The sequence below is a fragment of the Homalodisca vitripennis genome, chromosome 4 (assembly GCF_021130785.1).
Source record: "Homalodisca vitripennis isolate AUS2020 chromosome 4, UT_GWSS_2.1, whole genome shotgun sequence".
In the NCBI taxonomy this organism is placed as follows: Eukaryota; Metazoa; Arthropoda; class Insecta; order Hemiptera; family Cicadellidae; genus Homalodisca; species Homalodisca vitripennis.
This window is the reverse complement of record NC_060210.1, coordinates 23588735-23612198: the sequence shown is the minus strand read 5'-3', so window position 1 is coordinate 23612198 and position 23464 is coordinate 23588735. Positions and strand designations below refer to the sequence as shown.

General features: G+C 34.1%; 1 protein-coding gene across 1 annotated transcript; it reads left to right on the top strand.

The window, feature by feature from the left end:
• The first annotated feature begins 9076 nt into the window (after window positions 1-9076).
• LOC124359041 lies at window positions 9077-23329 on the top strand. The gene is made up of 4 exons (XM_046811426.1): window positions 9077-10076; window positions 13336-13413; window positions 20455-20544; window positions 23176-23329. The coding sequence occupies exons 1-4, from the start codon at window positions 9339-9341 to the stop codon at window positions 23233-23235; spliced, it is 966 nt and encodes a 321-aa protein (XP_046667382.1). The 5' UTR covers window positions 9077-9338; the 3' UTR covers window positions 23236-23329.
• The last annotated feature ends 135 nt before the right edge of the window (window positions 23330-23464 follow it).

Genomic DNA, 23464 nt, shown 5'->3' with positions numbered 1-23464 from the left:
GTCAGACCGAAACATATGTTATTTTCTGGGCACCCTTGAAACATCCCCTGCACCCTCCAATAGATGATATGTCCACCTGTAATTCAGTGATTCAGTTAGACTGGTAAGGCTGGTCACACACAACATTGTAATATGCGTGGCGCAGAGTATCACACTCATGTTACACATTTCTCTATTTGTTGTCCTACTTAATAGAACATAGCCATCCCTCTCGGCTAAACAGTTCTGTTCGTTGGTGGTTACTCTCCCCACACTAAGGCAAACCGGAATCTAATATTTCATAGTAAAAAAGTAGTTGTTGATGGCATAACAAGATACAAACAAATCAAGCTCCGTGGCGAACTCGGCATATAACATTGTCAAACCGCTAACATTTCAGTTTTGGAATATAAAGTTATTGCAGCTGTGTAAAGTGTACCATTCCATGTTATTAGTAACAAATATAACAATTTGTTTTCAAATAATAAAAGTCATCTAATAGCATTGGAATTAATTTATTAAATTTTTTAACATGTGTCATATCTTACTGGTGCTATTTAATGATAACAATGTATAAAGTTAGAAGCTATAAATTATGTACTCATCATTGATTGAAAACAATAATTTTCTTGAGAAACCAGTATTTTTGTAATAGTTACTTTATCTTTTTATTATAAAGTGCAGCAACCACTATGCAAGATGAATGGCATAAAATAGTTTGGTCAGTTTTATTTTGTGATTTTGAATTTAATTTAAGGCAATGTTAATTAATTTGTAGGGTCATTAACTTTTAACAACATCAATATTATTCATGTCAATGTTTGCAATAAGCAACTATGGACTTGTTTTCAGTAGAAAAAGAAAGAATAAATTAATAATTATTGTCTAATTTTTTAAACTACTTTAAAAAATAAAAGCATCAAGAAATTTTAGAACCTAGAACGCTTATTTATCTATAATTATTTTAATTCTCTCTTGCTTAAATTGGATTAATTCCACACCCCTCAACAAGTTTTTTGTAGTTTCACATAATTTTTCTGTAGACAGTTCCGTACAGTTTATTGAACTTCCAAGTTAATGTCAAAGTTAAGGCACAACTCCGAAGCACAAAACTAGAATTCATGAATTTACAATAAAATCTGTACTTTTATTAAATGTTCTTTCAAAGAGCCATTACCTGTTTTCCTCCATTTCAGAAATCAATTTTGCATGAAAGTTATTAAAATAAGCATAATTGTTTTTTTTTTAATTTGCCTTAGTGGATCAAGTCCAATACATACTCATAGAAAACCATACCAATGTAACATTGTAACTACTAGGTGTTGAATGTTTCAGTTATCTTAAGTGGCATTTCTAAAACATAATTGATCCAATTCTTATTACTCACCGATTTTACGAGTTTTAATCCAAAAATATGTATGACTTCAACAGAGTTTAAAGAAGGGTTAACCCTATGGCTGTGCCTGTTAGATTAGTTTCATCATAATTAGTTATTGACTCGTGCATATCGGTGTAGATTTAATTTTATATCTTTTTGTATGTTTTAAATTTATCTGGTGATATGTGAGTAATGTTATTTATTTTAGCTCGTTTTTTCTAGTTTGTCAATAAATATTTGATTTTGAAACACACTTTAATAATTTAACTCCTTGAGTCTTTTAGTGCAATGTAGTTAGCTTGACTGCATCATATTTACTGCAGCAGATGCTCCAGTACACAATGGATGGTTAGATACTCAACATCACTCAGGGAAGGTGTTACTTGTTACATGTAACACTGTGTTATGTGCAAACTAAAACTTAAATTGTACTGTGGTAACACATGATTATGTTTGTAAACTTAAATGCATGTGAATGTTACAAATAAAACTGAATATTTAAAGTATAAATATTGCATATTATACTAATTGGACTCGTGTTTCAAAGGTAGCGTGAGGATTCTGTTTCTATAAATAACTTTATTATAACTTTTGTGGCACTGTAATCATTTGAATTTAGTTGAACCTAAAGTGATAGTATTAATTGATCCTGCATTATACGGGGTGTAAATCAAATTAAAAAAATCTATATTAGGACAATACAAAATTATGTGACAATGAATTTATAGTGATTATGTAATATGAGTCAGTAATTTGGAATGTATATGTCATCTCATTCAGACCCATATTTCAGGATGCAATGCCATTTGGCTCTAATTTTATAAAGTACTTTATGCTATGCTATTCCATGATCTCATCCTTATTGTTTCTATGAAATTTTTCAAAACTTTGGTATTTTACAAAATTGGTCTATTGTAATCTCATTGTGGTAGTTATGAATAATATTTCTATATACCTTCATCGAATAAGACTCCAAGACTATATATAAAACAAGTTATTATATATATATATATATATATATAATTTTTCAATAAACATGAATCACAAAAAGTACTTGCTCCGCCGGGATTCGAACCCGGATCTGGTATGGTAGCACATTCACCCGGCAAGTGAGAGATCCGGGTTCGAGTCCCGGCGGAGCAAGTACTTTTTGCGATTCAATGTTTATTGAAAAATTAATTAAGACTATTGCCATTCATACAAATTTAATTAATGTATATATAAAGTTTTAAAACCTTCATAATTCAGTTAATTTATGAAAGTAGAAAAAATTAAGAAACAAATTGGAGTGCTAAAACGTTTTCTAAACTCTATAATAAACATTCCTTTATTTCAAATAGTTTTTAGGTATTGAATACAAAATAATCCCATAAGAATTTTGTAACCATCTTGATGAACTGGTGAAAGAAATGCTGAAATAAGTTTAAACATTGTGCAACATTTGATCTTATAAATATCTCAGCTAAGTTCATTGGCCATCTTGGTACATCATTTTGTTTCAATATTTATGTTATTTATAAACCAACAAAAAATTAAAAAGATGTTTGGAATGTGTATAATATTTTTAAACTTTATGTAATCAACAAATTCTTTGTATCTTCAAGATATTGCTGAAAACTAAATTCCATATTATTAATACTTTAGTTACCACAAAATCTACCTTCTTCTCCTGACTGAACCAAAAAGACTATTATAACTTAAAAAGTACTGAGTTTAGGAAAAACGGTTTCGATTATTTGGGTGAACAAAGAAAAGTTTTACCGTATGTGAAATGAAAGAATTCACAGAATCAGAGTTGGCAGGTGGCATTGTTTGAATTGATCAATTGACATGAAATTACCCTAATACAATCCATATTTGCCGTTAATAATAAAAGAAAACTTTACCTCTTGTTTTCTCTGTTGACACAGAGTTGTGTGGGCAGTTGCACAAGCAATATGATAAATTCAATGTAACAATATTGTTCATCAATTCGCGAGATCACAAAATCAATTTCAATCATTTCCAGAAAGACAAATATATTAGACCAAACATGTCAAGTCAGCATGAACAGTGAACGTGATGATACTCGCTCTGATTAGAACATATTACATTTTACTAAGATCCTCTGCCAAGTTTTATAGGAATTTCCTTATGGTTAAAAAAGTGAAATCAGCCAAACACAGGCACTCTGCTTACTTCTACCTAATAAGACATGTTGTCTTTGTTGCCAAAGTAATTGGTGTTTTGCCGGCTACTACTGGAAAATGGGACATCACTTCTGAAAACCCACGCAAGTATTTTATTTGCTGACTGCACTGTTCAGAAATTATCTGTAATTTCAACAGTTCTCTTACCTTTTTTAAGACTATCCATTTTTTTAAATAATAAGTACAATCTTGTTGTGTTTTGTTTTATTTTAGTGAGAAACTATCAGCAAAATCTTTCCAAAATAGTTTACTGTTATTTTATACAGTGCAATACAAACTTTCAAAATAATTATTACATATGTTAGTATCACATTAATTCATGTTTTACACCTGCCTAAAAGTCTGAGTTTTAAATCATAATATTGAATTTTTAAATTATTCTATAAATATCCCGTTTTTGAAAAACTAATTTTTGAAAGTTTTATATGACATTATTTTGAAACTTGAAATGATTTGTTCTTTTTTTAACAGGGCTTTATTAGACTAACAATATTGAACATTTTGAATTAGGTATCTTTTATTCAAGTATGTCATGGTTTTATAAAAACTCAGACAACTGATAAAACAAGAAATACAACACTATACTTTATTAACATTTCTTATTTGCTGAGCACAAGCAAAGCCTATTACTCAAGATGCTTGAAAATCTTCATATCTGTCTGCATGATATCCTGAGAATGAATTGATTTATAGACTTTTAATTTTAAACAAGAAAAATAAAATCTTTGAACTTCAAAAACTCAGCCCAACAAAAATTAACAGTAATACAAACACTGATGTAAACAACAGCTTTATTATCTATGAGGATGTGTCAAATATAAACAGAAATGGTTATATAAAAAATTCCTAAGGAATCATTGATTGGTTGATACGCAGGTGGCTTGTACTTGTACCATTTACTATCAAAACAAATCATGAGTGAATGTGCATGTCTATGAGTAAACTGAACCGAAAGTATGTAATAATTACAGGCAATACCCTGTCAAGAACCCTTATAAATATACTGGCACAAAGAATTTTCTGAAGCATGTGAAAGGGTTAAGAAAGATAGTAGATTGTCGCCCAAGGATGAGTGTAACCAAGGACACCACTAGAAAAGTGCAAAATCTATGAAGAAAATCAGAGCATAACTCTCTTTGGAGTGACAATAGATAATATTATTGTGAAGGAAGCACCAATTGGCCAGAAATGACATTCTTCTACATGAGAATACTAGGAATTATGCAGCTAACGCCACGAGGCATTGGGATGGGGAACACAGCCACTTATAGCCCAGACTTGTCACTTTGTGACTTTCATCTTTTGGACCCCTCAAAGAAGCGTGTGGAGATCAGTGTTTCGAGGACAACAAAACAGTGGAGGCGTTTGTGCTCCAATGGCTAAGAAATCGTCCAAGTCTTTTTTATGATGATGGAGTAAAAAAGCTCCCAATCTAATGGAAAAAAGGTATTTCAAGCATGGGAGAAAATATAGAGAAAGAATATAATATATATTTGTAAGTTTAGTTAAATAAACTTCTAATTTGTTTTAAAATAGGTCCTGTTTATATTTTGACACATCCTCATATTAACCAGGCCCAGACAGCCAGTAAGCAAGGGATACCATCTTATTTACTCAGTTGTACAAGTTCAAACTCTAAAATACCCCACAAACTTAAAACAAAGTTGATTTTTTAATAGCATTAAATTCAAGCTTGCTTACCCTACACGTTTAACATGGGCATCAGTCTTGAAATTTTGAGTCTTAAAAGAAATGTGAACTTTTCAGGGTCTGGTACTTTAGCGAACAGGTTAATAATTTCAAAGGTATCTATAGCTTACCGGTTTCTGCTAGTTTCAAAGGACTTTTAAAGAACGAATATGTTCTACAATTAGCAGTCTTGAATGCCAAAGAGGACTTTGGCGCATGAACTCAGTTTATGTCTATTAGTGCAGAGAAGACTTGTAAGAAAATGTAACAATAAAATCACTGATTATAAATTCTAGGTTTGGGCCCTTAAAACATGTTGAAATATTTTAAAATAGCTACTACGAAGTTTAATTGGCTAAGCTAATGATTAAATCAAATTTCTGTTGGTGTGCCGAGTTTATGCAGGATAACTTCCGAATGGGTTAACTTAGAAGGTTAGGATTTGGCGTAAAATATCACCTGTACTTCCTCTATACGGAAATAAAAAATTTTAAATATCAGTTATTTCAAATACCTCTCCAGGAAGGATGTTTTCTTCCATGCTGCAACGCAAACACAGAGTTTCCTACAATCTTCCCTTCATTATTTTAAAAACACAATTTATTCTGTTTTGATATTCCTTCTCCTTCGATTAGTAATACAGCGCAAATAATCTTTTTCTTTTTTGCTGGGAAAATAATAAAATTAACCAACTCTAGTTCATTTCCAAATAGCTTGCTTAGTCATCAAACCGCTATTTACTCCTAAGTCCAGAGTTCTCTGCATCAGAGCATAGGCATATCCATGAGGGATTTTAGGAGTTTATAACCTCTACATTGTTACAAATATTCAAGGTATATTTTAACTTGCCTTAAACTGAAAGTGTACTCGTAGTGGAACCATGTCTCATAGTTCAGTTTTGTTTTTATATATTTAATATTTTATCTAGAACAGCTGACAGGCAGTTCAATACAAAATTCCTATTAGTAGTTTTTCGGAATGAATGTGCAATCTGTATGGAGTGCTAAATACAATAAAGGCACTGTTGCTTCTACAATTCCCGTGTTCTGAGCACAGAACACAGTGAGTAATCACATTGAAGTACTGATCATCTATAGGAACTTTAGACATTAATAGTCTAACACTGCTTTCGTTGTTGACGCTATAGACTTATAATAATAAGTGCCAATGAAAGCTCTTTTCCATATTTTAGCTCAGCCGTCATTACCAAAATATTGTAAATTTCGACCTTGTCTATGAATATTACCTTACACCATTGTCTCATCTGCCAACACCTATGGTCTCTTGCAAACTGCAATTTTGCTCTCTTATGACGTGCAGTCAATCGGCACTTGGATAGGTCTCCTAGACCTCATTCCAGCTTTCCTGATTTGATTTCTCACAGTTTGGTCTGATATACAAGTTCCAGTTGTTTGACTAAGGTCATTTTGAAGTTCTGAACATCTGTCTTCCATGTGTGTGGTGGAGCTCAAACACCTTGTCCTAGTCTTCTGAGAAGAGTGAATTGCTCCTGGTTGCGGTTCCACAATTTTGAAACCACTTCTCACACCTAACCGCCTACGCACATTCCATTGGGGTAGATAGAAACACCTTCTTCTAACAAAATGACCACTCACACAATTTTTTTGTATGGACATTTTTATGTGATAAAAACCTTCTATAAAACACGCCATTACTATGAAAACCAAACGGAACAAACATAAAACATCAACTGATCAACATCTAAACTGATACAAATTCAGCTAGTTACAGGACTACAACAGACATTTCACTTATCTCATTCTTGTTTGGACCTGATAAGCAAATCAGTAGCATTTATCTTTAACAGAACTACTCTGAAATAAAAGAAAATTACTTATTTTCTTTATCATGATTCTGCCTTTATCTGTGGACAGAGTATAACTCTCTCATGTTATTTATATTTATCATACACCAAGCAATATAAGTGATCCCTTAATAATTATAAAATATTATAATAAAACTATCATGACTGAACACCTTCAATATTTTTATACGTGGCTGAATTACACACCCACTTCCGGTACAAGTTGCGGAGGTATCAGTTAGAGAAATTGACTTATCTCAGCCATGAAGCTAAAACCCTGCGAACTGTATCCTTAATTATTAATTTTCTATTATATGATAGTTAATAATCCAAGAGTAAATAGAAATCATAATATATTGTAGAGTAAATTATAAAACTATTCAATTTTGACCTTTTTGTTTTGGTGATTAAAGCAATTAGTGAAGTTACACGTGCTTAACCCTTCTGTTGTACCGTTAGTTAGTTCCATTTTATATAATGCAACATTTCACAACCTAGTTAGCCAGTACAACTTAATACTATTTTTTATCCAATGTTCCGGAACTAAATTATCGGCGGACTAACTACCTAATTGGCACGCGTATGAATATTTTATTGTAACCCTTCGTAGCAGCCCAACTACGTGACCGATTTCACCTCGCCCGCTATGTCCGTAAGTAAAATTTATATTTTCGTATTATTAAATTAGGCCTTTGATGCCAAACATATAAAAATGAATGTAACGTAAAGTAAAGTTGTAAATAGTAAAGTAACTTACCCTTGAAGATCTTTTATGCTTGATTGAAATGGATACAAGTTGTGGCATCGTCCTTCTGATGAGCACGTTGTCGTGATAAGTTTTTTGTCTCATTAAATGGCTAATACCGTCGCAAATTTGTTTTAGGCGAGCTCACGTATTATTTGAGTAGATGGCTACCACTTTCATAACTTCTACTCATCTTCTAGTAATTACCGACTAGAAATAACCTTTCTTAGACTACAGCTTCAATGTCTCGTGCCAAGACGCCGACGCCTGGGTTGTGAGTCTACATATTGCGAAGGGAAGTAAAATCTTAAAGTTTTATAAAGTAAAATATTGTAGGCATAATTCCATAGAACATTGGATATTTTAGGCCCACCTATCAGATATACATTTTTAGTTCTTGTACTCTAATTGGCAGCAACGTGGCAAGGCATACATTTAATTTACCAACTAAAAGTGGTGCTTGTAAGTTTGATTAATTAAATTGAACTTATAAGTAAACTTTGCAATTCGAGTATTTATTACTACGACCTCAGAAGTCACCACCCCCATGTGTTATCGTCATTCGGTACACTGTTGAAGCACTTTTCATTTTATTGATTAATGTCTCGGCTTAAAAATAATTAGGTAGAGATTGGTTTAGGCCGATTCGTGGTCAACACTCTTGGTAATCATCCTTACTTTGTGGGGCCAAGATTTGTGGTCATTCCATTAAAGAGGAATATTCTTATTAGAAAGTTTATTGGGGGGGACATGAAGGAAATTTTCAGTGCATACGGCTATGTCTTTTTAAGACTATGTGATTTTAAAGTCAATCAGCAATTCGTCCCAGGAATAGTATCAAAGTGTTATATTAGGAGCTCTGTAGGATAAGATTGATTTATTGATATATTTAGTGTACTTCGGTACAAAGTGGTGATTGGTAGGTCCAGTTTAGTGTAGAGGCTGGCTGTTGATTGGGTGTTGACTGGCTCCTTCACATTTAAAGGTTTTTGTAAGCATAAACATGAGGTACTACCACCTCTGCCCACTTTGACTGGAAGAGGCTGGAACAGAGATAGCCTCTCCTTCTTCCATGGTGACATGAATGAGATGCGGTGCCCGTTATTGACAGGCTGGGGTCCCTCTACCACATCAACCTTACCCATCATGAATATCCTGTCACTCCAGAAGCAGCGCAAAGGCACTTTTAGGATTAAGTGAATGAGTGATTTTCTCAAATTCTTGTCCTGCGTGTACAGAAACATCTATTTTCAGAAAATTAATAGTTTTCTCTTGTATTTCATTTGAATCAAAATTATGATAAAATCCAATAAGGAACTTCAATAATATAGAGGCACAAACTTGCCCCAAATAATTATATGTAAGTATGTGAGATTTTGAAATGAATTTAAACTGTATTCTCATAACAATATTGTTAACATTCTTAGATGTTTATATTCTAAGCAATTTGTAATTCACTTTACAGACGTTTCATTCAAGTACCAAAGGTTTGGTCTTATCTTCACGTTGAAACAACTGATCTTCATAGCATACATGGCTGCGATTACTTTAAAATATTTCATGTCCTTAAACAGTTCTTTCACTCCATCTTTCAAGAAAACCAACTTTAAAAGTAACCCTCTGCTTCTCCAAGTCATCTGCATCATGGGTTACGCTGTCTTTCGAACCGTAGTGCTCAATCTGTATTCTTTCATCTACCGCACGAAAAAAACATTATCCTGTTTAAATTTGGCGGTAAAACTGCTGTCAAAAGTAGAAGGAAATATAAATAAAAGTGTTTTTTGGATGGTTCTATTGGTATACGTGCTTCTATTCACCGGATCCTTTGGAATTCTTGCCAGATGCTTCGGCACCGTGGCTTTCCTCGAAGCCGCTCCTTTTGTTTCCAACAATCTGCAAGAGATTGCAATCATCTGTTTGTTGGTAACGATGCTCACCATCATCGCAATTTCCCTTGAGGACATCAACAGTGCTCTTGAAGCCCTGGACCACCGGTGTGTGGATGCCTCGCCAAGGCTACAGAGACTAATGAACCGTCACTGGGAGTCTTGCAATCTGTTGGACAGTCTGAGTCAATGTTTCGGCCTCGATGTTGTCTTACAATGTTGGTATAACCTCAACAAGATCGTCCTCCTCACCTACTACTCGTATTTCATGTTCGTCACCAAGTTCAGGGTCTACACCGACCATCTCAGCACGCTGATCGACGTCCCCTACAGATTCTTTGTGGTCTGGTACCTCGGAAGCAAGTGCGACTGGATTAGCTATCAGGTAAACACTTTTCTCTAAAATTTTATGGGAAACCATTTTAATCTGTTCTTAACAAGACTGTCTAAGGTATTGATAGGCGGGAAGTTGACAAGATGAACCTATACGCTTCAAGGACATTTTAATTATATCTGGTTTCAAAAAGGGAAAATGGTTTGATTCTTTAAAGTCTTTGGCAAAGCGGTTCTCTCAGATTTCCAAATGCTGTTAAATATTATTGAAACAATATATTTTTATGAAAATATTTAATTAGATAGTAGACTACTTAATTGTCATCTCCATATTGTATCTTTGTTCTTAAAAGAAGAACTGTACACATTTTGAATCATATAAACAAAATTCAGTTGAATCAAACCTTCCTACCATCACTACGTTATGTGTAAAATAATATGTATTTGTAGTTGTCAGTCTACATTGGTGAAACAAAATGAGTTAAAACGTTATGAGAAAAATCGGCCATAGCGGGACAAAATTATTACAACACCAAACAAAGAATAAAATTTAACAAACTGTGCTTGCAAACATTCTATACTACTACCCAAAGAGAATAAGAGAAGCCATAGAAATAGTCAAGAAGTAAATAGCTTCAAAAATAGTAGACCTCCCGAGAGTATATGCCAGAGCTCTGAATGGTCGAGAGCGGGTTATATGATCCAAGATGGCAGTGCCCAAGGCACTGTTTGGCGGGAACCAGTACAACATAACCTTACTTTTCTTGGCAAGAACAAAAAATCCAATATGGCGGTACCCATGTACGCGCTTTTGCAGGATAAAAAAAGTATGGCGGGGCCCAGGGCGTGGTATGGCGGAAACTTCAAACAAATACGTACTGGTATTAACAATTTATTGATTATATACACGCGAAAACCATAATATAACATCTATAACAGTACTGTATGTAACATCTTTCACCAGCTGTTCCGCCACCTGAAACAAAACGCATTAATTGTTAATCAAGGAACACGACGCATCCGCCTTGAACTCACCTCATCCGGGAAGGCCATCCGCCCATGTTCACCACAACCGCATATTGCACCCAATACTACAAATCTGTTACTACTTGAAACATTATGAACACAATTATATTCCGGATGTATTTCGGCAACAGATTTGTAGTATTGGATGCAATATTTTCTCAGAGACGTATATAATGAAAGGTTTCAGTTTAACATGTAGACTAAAGACGGTTCTCCTCCACAAGGCCGAAGAATTTCCGGAATATAATTGTTTTTATAATTATACAATGTGGTGTAAACAGGAAAACCCTAGAAGATAGTAGTAGAATTTATCTCCTACACTGGCTTGTATTGTACTCGAAAAGAGAGCAAACCTCTAATGGGTGATTCAAAAGAGCGCCGGTTTTGAAAAGACCGGTAAATTTTATTTTATCGGTTGGCAACAATGTTTGACCTTGATTCTATTTCTGACTACATTCCGATTGTTGACGCAGCTGATATTTCTCTCATTAGTGCATTCTGTGTCTAACCATGGAGAAGTTTACTGGTGCGCAACGAGTGTTAATAGTGAAAACGTTTTATCAGAGTGGAGAGTGTTATGCAGCTACTGTTAGGCGACTTCGCGGTACTCTAGGGCGTAATGAAGCACCGAATGAATCAACAGTTCGTAGACTCATGAAAAAGTTTCAAGAAACGGGTTCAACAGTCGACCTCAAAAGTTCTGGACGTAGTCGTTGTGTCCGAACTGAACAGAACATTGAGATGGTTCGTGACAGTGTGGCTGTTAGCCCAGCGAAATCAATACGTCGCCGTTCTCAACAATTGGGTTTAAGATGTTCTTCTGTACGGAGAATTCTTCGGTACGATCTCAAATATCACCCCTATAAAATTCAGCTGACGCAACAATTGAAAGTGGCAGATCACCAGAAAAGACGACAGTTTGTTGGTTGGGTATTGAGAAATTCGCAGGAGGAAGAAAACTTCGCAATGAATATCATCTTCAGTGAAGAGGCGCACTTCCAATTGAATGAATTTGTTAATAAACAGAACTGCCGTATTTGGGGTTCAGAAAAACCTCGCATGATTAACGAAAGGGAAATGTATCCACAACGAGTGACAGTTTGGTGCGGCTTTTGGTCGGGCGGCGTCATCGGTCCTTATTTTTTTTTTGAAGATCAGGAAGGACAAGCTGTGATAGTGAATGGAGACCGATACCGTACGATGATTAGGGAGTTTTTGTGGCCTCATTTGGATAAAATAGACATTGACCAGTTGTGGTTTCAGCAGGATGGTGCCACCTGCCACGCTGCCCGTGAAACAATTGTGTTGCTCCGTGACCGCTTTCAGGATCGCGTCATTTCTCGTAATTCCGACCATCAATGGCCACCAAGGTCGTGTAACTTAACACCTTGTGACTTTCATCTTTGGGGTTATCTAAAGTCATTAGTTTATGTCAATAAACCCCGAACCATCAATGAGTTGAAGGAGGAAATTCGACGGGTTGTCGGCCAAATTGAAGTGGAAACTTGTCGTGCAGTCATGGCTAATTTCATGGACAGAGTTGTTGCGTGCCAGCGTAGCAGAGGAGGACACATGCATGACATTATTTTTCATACATGAAATCGAAAGGTTAGAGGAACATATTTATGTATTTGATTTCAGATTTTCATAAAAATAAATCTCTTAATTTGATATTTCAAAACCGGCGCTCTTTTTGGGTCACCCTTTATTTTCAACTGAGTACACTGTAACACAGAGACAGCTGAAATCTCCTGTATATATGGTAAGACCCGCTATGCCTTAGGTGTAGACACTTTGCCTAGTGAAACTTTATTGTCCATTCAGACACAGATATACAGCTGATTTCAACTGTCATTGTGTTACAGTCTCTCCAAGCCTGTGTAGGAGATACACTCTACTACTAAAACTGTCCTGTATATGACGATGTGATAGACTTACAACCGATCTATCTCTTCTAGTTGTCTTTAACAGCACTATTACAACGTACCAATGCCCTGCCTGCTAATAATGATACTGCTGAGAATATGGATTCGTGCGGTTTAAAATCACTTTATAAGTACAATTGTTATATTGTACGTTAAATATTCATTTATTCAGCAATGTTGCATGTTTTGTGCAATGTACATCCGACTAAATAATCCTCACATTTTTTCAAATAAAAGATGACTTGCCACATTAAATACAGAAACTATTAGCAAGAAACTATTTTAGAGCTACTGGACTACATAAAGTGTTTTATTATTAAAGTATTTCAAATCTTCTTAATTTTTTTCTTTTTGCTGTAGACAGAGGAATCCCGCCGCTTGCTAGCAGAGCTGCTTATTCACCACAACGACAAGTTGGATGAAACATGTAAGACAATGGTAAGTGAACTCCCAGTTATTGGAAAATAACATCTTCTTATAAATATAAAATAACCGCTACATGTAGTGCTAATATTGAGAACGGTTGGACCAATTTGGCTAATTCTTTTTTTTATATTTGTTCAAGTTCAAGGAAGGTTAATGGGAAGAGAAAGATCAGAAAATTTCTGGGAACAATTTAGAATTTGTAAGAATGGTTATAATATTTCTGTTTCACAATGCACATGTAACTGACGTTAAATAGCTGTTGACACTTTTAAACCTTCTTTGATGTTTCATCTGAAGTTCGTTAAAAGGGCTGAAACGTTAGTTAACATTTTAATGTTATAAAGTGTTAAGTGCACACTGCCTGGTCAGCAGTGGAAGCAGATAAAGCCAATATTGTAGTACAAGTTTTATTTCGGATTGCACCAATGACGGATCAAAAACATTAATGCAATGGAAATACTTTGTTTAAAGTTTGTTTTTGAAATGCTATTAAAACTCTGTTATAAGAGCCACCTTAGTGAACAAAGCTGTGAATATTTGCAAAAGAGTTAATCAAAACTGCTTGGCTATTTTGCAATTTACATGGGATTTTTACAGTAGCTTAAAACAACAGAGGAATGAAATCTGACATGCCTCAACAAGCCGTTATTTCCCAGAATTGTAGATCCGAAAAACAGCAAGACTTCTATAACACATAGCCTAATTAATATATACGATAATTTAGAAATGTTGCATGAAGTTAGTATTTCCTCCTTGTATCGGGAGTAGATATTTTTATCGTATTAGGCTCTTCAGTCCTTAGTATGCTATCCTTAGTGTATTTTTGATATGGTCAATAATGCAAAATCAACTATGATACAGGGAATATCTTAGATTGAAAGAAGACAGCTAGAGCAGGGAGTAAGCCCTTTTTGACTGAAGTAAGTTTCTGAGGCCTACATATGAATATATTGTCTTGATCGGAACAATAAGGCAAACCCAAATTTGACACTGCATATTTAAATGGAAGTAAATTTAAACGGCCTGAAGTGGACATTTTTCTGACCGGGTTCTCAGTCCTACGTGTTTACATATAGTTTATTTATCTAGACAACATAGTAAACTATACTATCGCATTGAAAATAGCTTACGCTGGATATAAGGGTTTTTTACCGAATTGGGTTTGTAAGACCTATGTTTATATTTTCTTGATCAGGACAAAAAGGTAAGCTCGACTGTAGCGTCGGTAATATTATTCATTTGATCCAGAAATGCTCCAATACGCAAAAGAACTGATATGAGTCAGTCCCTTAACCTCTGATTGTCTTAATCATGAACACTGAAATAATACTTAACCTGGTACTTACTTACATTAAACAATATCATAAGGCACCATCATATTACATCGTAAGTCCAAGATAAACCACCACTACTGGCAGGCTAAGGACCTTATTTAAAATATTGTGTGCTAAGCCGTGGATAACAGCTATACAGGGTGTTCAGTAAAAGTGTTCCAATACTTTGCGATTTTATTCTACACATAAAAATGAGCCAAAAAGTTAATATAATGGTATGTTCTAAAACCTTTAGTTTTCCGTCTATGTGTCTGTATGTGTTTTTATAAAAAAAAATTATATCTTTTGAACCAGTTAAAATAAAGTTACGAAACTTGAGAATTATATTAACCATTGGTAGATCTTTTTGAAAATAAAATATTAACAAAATCCTTTTACCCGTTTCAAAATGGTGTCTGTTCAAAATGTTTAAAGTCAAATAACAAAAAAAAACCAGTATACAGTAGTTATAAAACCAACTATTTTAGTCATTTTAATACCAATTTTCAACGGTACCTTTATTAAAAAATCAGTCAACACATAAGCGAACATGATCACTTTATAGGTGGATAGATAGATAGATATCTTTATTGATCTTTAAACATTTACATGCAATGGATCTCGTCACAATATGATGCAATTACAATTTGCAAGTTAAAACAGATAAAGAATTACATTCAAATATATATATATATATATATATATATATAATATACATTACATATAAACAATGGTAATCAATCGTGCAGTAAATTCATAGTTAAATCACGGGCATAATACCGTTGAATCAAAGCGATAGCTAAAAGCAATAGTTAATAAGTTAAAAATTTGTTTTAATAATATTAAGTTAAAAAGTTAAGTAGACTAATAGCAATGTAAAAAACAAACGAACCGTGCAACCCAGTGCAAGAAATTAATTTAACTTAACATGCGAACGTAACATGGGAAAGTGACTTTTAAAATTGTAACATAGGTAAAAAATAATCAAAATAAGCTACAGTTTAGGTAAAAATTAAAATACACATGTAACTTATATCTCCTCAAACATTAACATGCTAATGTCAGTACTGTAAAATTCATCGAGTTTGTAAAAAGGTTTTTCAATAAGCCAGTCATGCATGACTTTCTTAAATCGTTTTACACTGACTTAAATGTAATTTGTTAAAAAGCGATATACCAACAAACTCATAGGAAAACAAGATCTTACTCAATCTTGTGTATGGTCTATTAATTAAATCTCTATTTCTAGTAATATAATTATGTACATGCTTGTTAAGCGTGAAGCTGCTAAAATTTGTCTTAACTTATTATATTTTTAATTTTACAAATATAGGTCTGCAGTGAACTCTGGGATCACTCCCATCCAAAATTCTCATGGCCTTCTTCTGCGTGATCAAAACACTGTTTATGCCACTGGAGTTGCCCCAAAAAAGCAAACCATAAACTATCGTGCTATGAAAAGATGCAAAATAAACCATTCTTAAGCTATCATTTGGTATGCATTGTTTAAGGTGTCTTAGAAGGTAATCACTCTATGCAACTTTTTACACACATAGTCAACATGAGGATTCCAGGATAGCTTTGGATCAAGTATAATTCCCAAAAGCTTCACCGTTTGGCTACTGTCATTATTTCCATGGTTACTAAAAGAAATTTTTTTTTGTTTTCTCTACATTCATCAGAAACATGTTGGCTCTGTACCAGTTATTCGCCTGTATAAGTAAAGTATCCGTCTCTGTCTGCAAGGAAGCATTGATTAGCGTGATGTGGCAAAAGTTGCATCATCAGCAAACATTACAGATTTCGAGCTTACACAAGACACCAAGTCGTTTACCATAACTATGAATAGAAATTGGCCCAGCACCGACCCCTGTGGTACTTAACCTCAGAATATTCAGAAAACTTTCCATTTGAACAAACTGTTTGGTACCTTTCACTGAGGTATGACTTGAAAAGAGCTTGTTGACGGTCAATCACACCATACAATTCTAGTTTTTTCAGGAGTATGTCCCGATCGACACAGTCAAAGGCCTTTGATAGGTCACACAAGACGGCACCAGTGGATAATCCCACTTCAAGGTTAGAATGGATGAAGGATATAAGCTCATCGACTGCATCGATCATGGACCTCCCCGGCCTGAAACCAAACTGACTAGTGCTAAAAATATTGTTTTGTTCAAAGAAAGTACTCACCTGACTTTTTATAACTACTTCAAAAATTTTGGAGAAGACAGGGACCAGGGAGATCGGTCTATAACTGTCACATTCATTGTTGTTACCCTTCTTAAATATTGGAACAACCTTTGATACTTTAAGTTTGGCTGGAAAATTGCTTTCCATGAGACAATTATTTATACATATGGATAAGGGAACGGCAATTTCATGTATGACACTTTTTATAAGTACAGCGGACATATTTAGATGTCACAACTTTTGGTTGACTTGAGCCTGGCCACTACACTCACAATATCACTAGGGCTGACTGTATTCCATCGGAAACCCTCGGTTGGTACAGGAATTTGAGTCTGGATGAGGTCAATAGCAGAAGTGTTTGTCGGCTAGATACTCCTCCTCACCTCTTCGACACCGGCAGTAAAGAACTTATTGAGGTTGTCTGCATCAGGAGCTGCGTGTGTAGCAGATGAGGCACCGGACTCCATTTTGATGACCTGCCACGCTGCTTTACATTTATTGCTAGCAGTTGCAATAAAGTTCTCGTTGAATTTCTTCTTAGCTTGACACAGGGCAATTTTGTACTGTTTCTTGGCAGTTTTATAGGAGTTTATATCACTCTCCAGGCCAGTTGTTTGGGAACGACGAAACAAGCTCATCACTATGTTTTTAAGATTGTCCAGTTCAGGTGTATACCACTTAGCTCTTTTAGCCGGTTTGTTTGAAGGCTTAATTTTCTTTTTTGGCAAATGAATGTCCAACCAGTAAACAAAAGTTTGATGGAACCTATTATATGAGGTTTCTGAGTCCACATCAGATAGCATGTATCGAGTGTATCCAGGCAGCGTTTGAAATCTGTAAGAGCACCTAGTGGTAATGGGCGGTGTTTAATAGGCAAAACCTTTTGATTTTGTACATCATTGGTACACAGATTTGAATGTGCAAGAAGTTCGATACTCATGAACTTATGATCAGAAATAGGCCAATCCAAAACCTCAGTCAGGTAAGATGAGGGAGTCAAATTGGTAGCAATGTTATCAATACATGCTATGCCTCTAGTAGGTTCATAGTTCGTGCAATACAAACCAGCAGAGCGAAGAATGTTATGCAACACAGTAGTTTCCTTCGAATTTCCGCAGAGCTCGATGTTAAAATCTGCACAAATTACAAGGTCACAATTTAATTTTGTCAGATATTCCAGTAGAGCCTCCAATTGATCAAAGAAAACTATTACTGTTACTTCCACTTGGTCTGTATATAGCTATTACGTTTGTTTTAGGGTAAAATAGTCTAATAGCACAGGCTTCAAAGTTCATTTCTATACAGAACCTCTCAACATCAACCACACAGTATTTTATTGCATCACAGACAAACACAGCAGCACCACCATGAATCGAGTGACGCCTGCAATAAATCAAAGCTAATTTAAATCCCTTAAAATTATACTTCGTATAATACTGCATACGTAAAATTATACTATCTTTAATTATATACTATAATATATATATATATATATATATATATAATATAATGTTTCTTATCCTCTTTTCCCAATCTTTGACCACAGCTTCAGTGTTAGAGAAGGCTATCCCGCAACCTGGCTCAGGCCCACCATTGTGGATTTCGCTCCCCGCTATGTGTTAGGTTAGTTACCTGAAGAAGAGATCAAATTGCAGATCTCAAAACGTAGTGTTACTGATTCATGTATCACTGAACGATAGCAAATGTCCGGAAAATCCTGTTTCCCTCACATTCCTTCCATCTTCAAAAACAAATTTCAAACAAAGAAAAGAAAGCTGTTATAATTCTTTCAAAACTGAACTCCAGAGAATTGTGCAAAATAATATGCCTTTAAGAAGCTTGAAGTGTTAACTTTACCCTGTTTCTGTATTCTCTAGGTCACTTGTCACAAACCAGAACTGGAACAATGAAATCGCTTCTTACTGGTATTGCCGCTGAAGAGTGAACTGAAAAGATGAACAGTGAATTTAGGTGTTAACAGTGAACTCAACTTAAAATTCAGAACTTTAAACTTCAACTTTAAAAACAGAATGAAAATCTTAACTATCAATAGAATACATTTATGTACAAATATAACAATTAAATAATTATTTAAGGTTTTAGTAATCATTATATACACTGGAATACTACTGAAAAACCACACAAAACATTATTTCAAAGCTATCAATAGTAATGTTTAACCTTTGTAGTTTATTTTATTGTTTCATTGTATTTTATTATTGTAAACACAGAATAAATATTATTAGCTATATAATATTTTGTAAGTGCTATAAAGTGGTAATTATGAAATGTAATCACAGATGTTGGCTCTTCACATGACAAGACGTGACGTTTATTATTGAAGTGGATCTACAATCCAATGGCGAATAACTGAAAAGAATCAGTGATCAATAAATATCCAGTCATGGGTAACCAGCAACATTTCACTGCTTGGATTAGACCATTTCAATTTCACCGTTAACTGCCCATCACTAGTTTAGGCTGGGTTTCCGACCATTCCACTTTGGGTGATTACCACGAGCCCTCCTTATGAGCATAATTGATTTTAACCTCAAACTTATTTATGGTTTTAGTAATAATACTGGTTAGCTGGACCTTTTTAGTCCATCAAATTCATTTTACCTAATGAATCTTGGCAGATTGCTAATGTGTATTCACGTGCACTCCTAACGCAGGGTGTGTTAGAACTCCAAATTTATAAGGTATTACAATTATTAAAACTTATCCAATTAAACTTTACTAATTATAATAATGTGGAGTTATATCATATAATAACACATTCTTTTTATGAAACCATTCATTGCGTCCAACAAAAATGTGTAATCTGCTTACAATGACTGTTACAATAAAACATTGTTAGATTACTACCAACACAGCGCATTCCCCTTGTTTCTTCATAAATAAACTAATACAATATTTTTATGAGTATAAAATTGTTAATGGTTTGTTTTTACAAATTTTTAAAGTATATTTTTACAAAACTCACTTTATTTATTGCTAAAAAAAATGGAGAGAATGTTGAAAGCTGTTAAAAAGTTATTTTACATTTAATGTAAAACAAACCAAACACACAAAACAATGTGATATGTCATGAGAAGTGCAACAATAAGAAAAGTTACATTTTACTTATATAATTAATGGCTTCATTATTATAACTTTATATCATAGTGAGTTATTTGTTATAACTATTAGCTATTTACTGTATTTTTTTCAAATATTGTGGGAAAATGCATCACAAACTTAAATAGAGAATAATAACAAGATTCACTTAAAAGAAAAGTATGTCCTACCCCACTTGGATCTTATACTTCTTGATAAAATAATTTTAGCCATCGGCATTGTGGTGCTATAATATTACTCTCTTCCTCTCCAAATGGAGTAACTCTTATCTCGTTGTGTTATAACGATATTTCACAATTATGAATTTAACAAAGGTGGTACAATGAGCTGTCTTTCATAAAACTGTTTTTTGGTTGTTCTATATTTTCAATGCTAGATAAACAATAATATGACTGTCATGTTTAATGTGTTTATGTTGCATTTCTAGATAAACGTGTTCCTGCTGCGCCTGCGCAGTCGGTCCGCACAGTTCTCCGCTTGTGGCCTTTTCATTCTTGACAGGGCTAAATTTTACGGTGTAAGAAACTGATTTATTTAAATAGTATTAAATAGTATGTAAGTTACAGGTTATTTTGCTTCCTTACACACAGGTGAAGCTATTGTAGCTTTGTGAGTTTATTGTAAAACTAATCCACACATAAAGGACATTTTTACTGAGTAACCCAATCTTGTAATATGTATTTGAAAAAGGCCAATTTACTCAAGAATGAAAATTGTCCACTTTACTCCCCAATACCAAATCACTGACGAAATTGGGAAAAAAAATGCAAGTGTGAATTAAAAATTGATTTATTCTTCATATATTTTATAAAAAAACGAATTTAGTTTTTCAGTAGCACACAAGCTCCAGGATCATTCCTTTATTGGCCTTACCCATTAAAAGTCTTGAAATTCAGGAAGCTGTGATGTTTGAGATGAACTGACATTTTGAAAGTCCAACCTCTTTGAAAGTCCAAAAGCTAACTCTTTTTTCACATTTAGCAGAGCATAGCGCGCAACTAAACTCACTCGAATAACCATCTAAAATATACAAATTAAAGGCAAATTTATTACAAACAAAATGATATTCACAACTTTCACATTTACTTCCTAGAAAAGGCACAGAAACAAAAAAGGTGTGTTTTTCTCTTTGAAGCTTCAGCTCTTGGCTTATCACTGCGGCTGTTATTTCTTTCTCATTGGATATTCCCGGGATTTGAACCCGTGATCTCTCAATTAGAGAGCTGTGACTATATCCACTATGGAGGAGGACATGTATTGTTTTTGCCTGCCGAAAAGCCCTCAAAATCTGACAAAGTCAATTACTTTAAAAGATGAGTTTTAAGACAGAAAAAAGAAAGGTGTCATGTGGATAAATTAATAGTGTCATTTTATAGTTTATTATTACATGTCTCTACAGATGATTTTTTGTGTTATTTGCCCATCATAACTTTTGCTAGAAATGGCGTAGATATGTTTTGTTCATGTCATTGTGTTTCTTTTAAATTTAACTCTCTAATGACATGTCACAAGATAGGGGTTGCAGTTTGAAAGTTTCAATTACCCCCTTCTAACCCCCTTTGAAAAGGGGGGGTACAATGTTTTTACCTTAAAAAAAACCAAAAAAGTAATTTAATAAGTATGGTGAAGGTTTTACATTGATATCTCAATCCGTCTGGAACATATCCAGTAGTATCAGGACTTAATTGTCACCCTGTATATAGAGTGACAATTAAGTTTTAGGACGACTTTATTACTTTTAACTGACAAGAAATATCGCAATCAAATTTTTTCATACCATTACTGGTAATAGTGAGCTACTACAGTATTAGTTATTTCTTATGCACAATACGACATAACAATTAATTTTTGTGTAGAAATAATTTTACCGCAGGTGAGATCTCATATAATATTTAACTTAAAACTGTAATGTTATTTCTATTCCAATCAATTGAATATTTTAAAATGGAACATCTTTTAAAACCTTGTAAATTACATTTGGATTAACATAGTCCTCGTTCTGCTAAAGATTGGAAATTTTAGGTACAATGTTAGAAAACTTTCCTGATGTGTATAAAGTTGGTGGTAATACACTGACAATTTTAACAACTAATCCTTCAGACTATTATTCACATAAAGTACAAGTTTAGGCCAGTCTGGGTCTGACCTGACATCATCTGGGGCACGTTGGAATTTATTATATGTAGAAATGAAAAATGATGCTATATGATCATTACAAAAAAATTACATAACATCTTCATATTACGCTAGTCCAGTCCAACACGATCCTGTCAGTTTGTTCCAAAACTTCAGTCAGTGTGAATGCTGAGTTTAACTTCATTTTCCCTTCTGCTCAGTGCAGTCTGAAATCTAATATTTTCACAGACTTGACTCCAGGAAACTTGAGACAAAGTCCATCTGAAGATATTAAATAAGTTGTTGATGAAGATGTTCATAAACATTATTTTTGTATAATGAGACAATGAGACTCTTCATCTATATTACACTGGATGGCTGCTGTGTAACCACACAGAGCTATTTGTAGTCTAGGTGTCTCTGATGTTGAAACGAGTTCATTTTGAACATCTCCATCGCCACGTTTCTTGATTCCTTCAGATGGACGAGGACTCCAGATTCCAGGAGTCAAGTCTGTGACAGTGTCAGATTTCAGAAACTGCACTGCGTGGAACTGGAACTATTTCATGTTTCAGTCAGTGTTGATTGTTTGGTTGCTCTGCATCACCACATAGCACCCAGCAACCTGCCAGCTACAAACTTTGGATTGTCATTTCAATTTTAAACCAAAAAGATATACCAACAAAACTGATACTAAACAGTCACTGCTTTCGTGTTTCAATATGAAACACTCAACAAGTAGTTATTACGATGTGTGGAGAGAATGTTGTGAATGACATTGAATGTAAGAGCTACTGTGAAACCTTATTATCTTGCCATCCAAAATAACTGTAAAAGATAATTTCGTTTATAGTGTTGTTCTCATTTGATTAGAAAATGGTTCATACTTAAATGCAACTTTATTTTATAGATTTAATCACAAGATAAATCCAGGAGCTCTTGCACATCAATGTCTTGTTCAATAACTCAAATGTTCAAATCCATCTGTAGAAACTTTTGCGTAAACGTTCACACCATGATATGATTGTTCCAGATGTTACAGATGGCTGTCACCTACATAGTTGTGCTGGTCCAATTCCACAGTTTCATGTAGACCAAACAGTTCTATGAATATGAACACTGATGGTTTATTTTGGTTTTGGCTGATGTAATTTGTGTCACTCAATAAATACTTGTGATTTACCATACATCTGTTTATTACAGCTATTTAATTTTTCCACGTTCATGGCAACAGCTTTTTTTAGAATTTTTTATTTGCCATCAAATTTTTCAATAATAATGGCAAAAAACCGTAATTGGGTTTTTAGCGCCAAAGGTTTTGC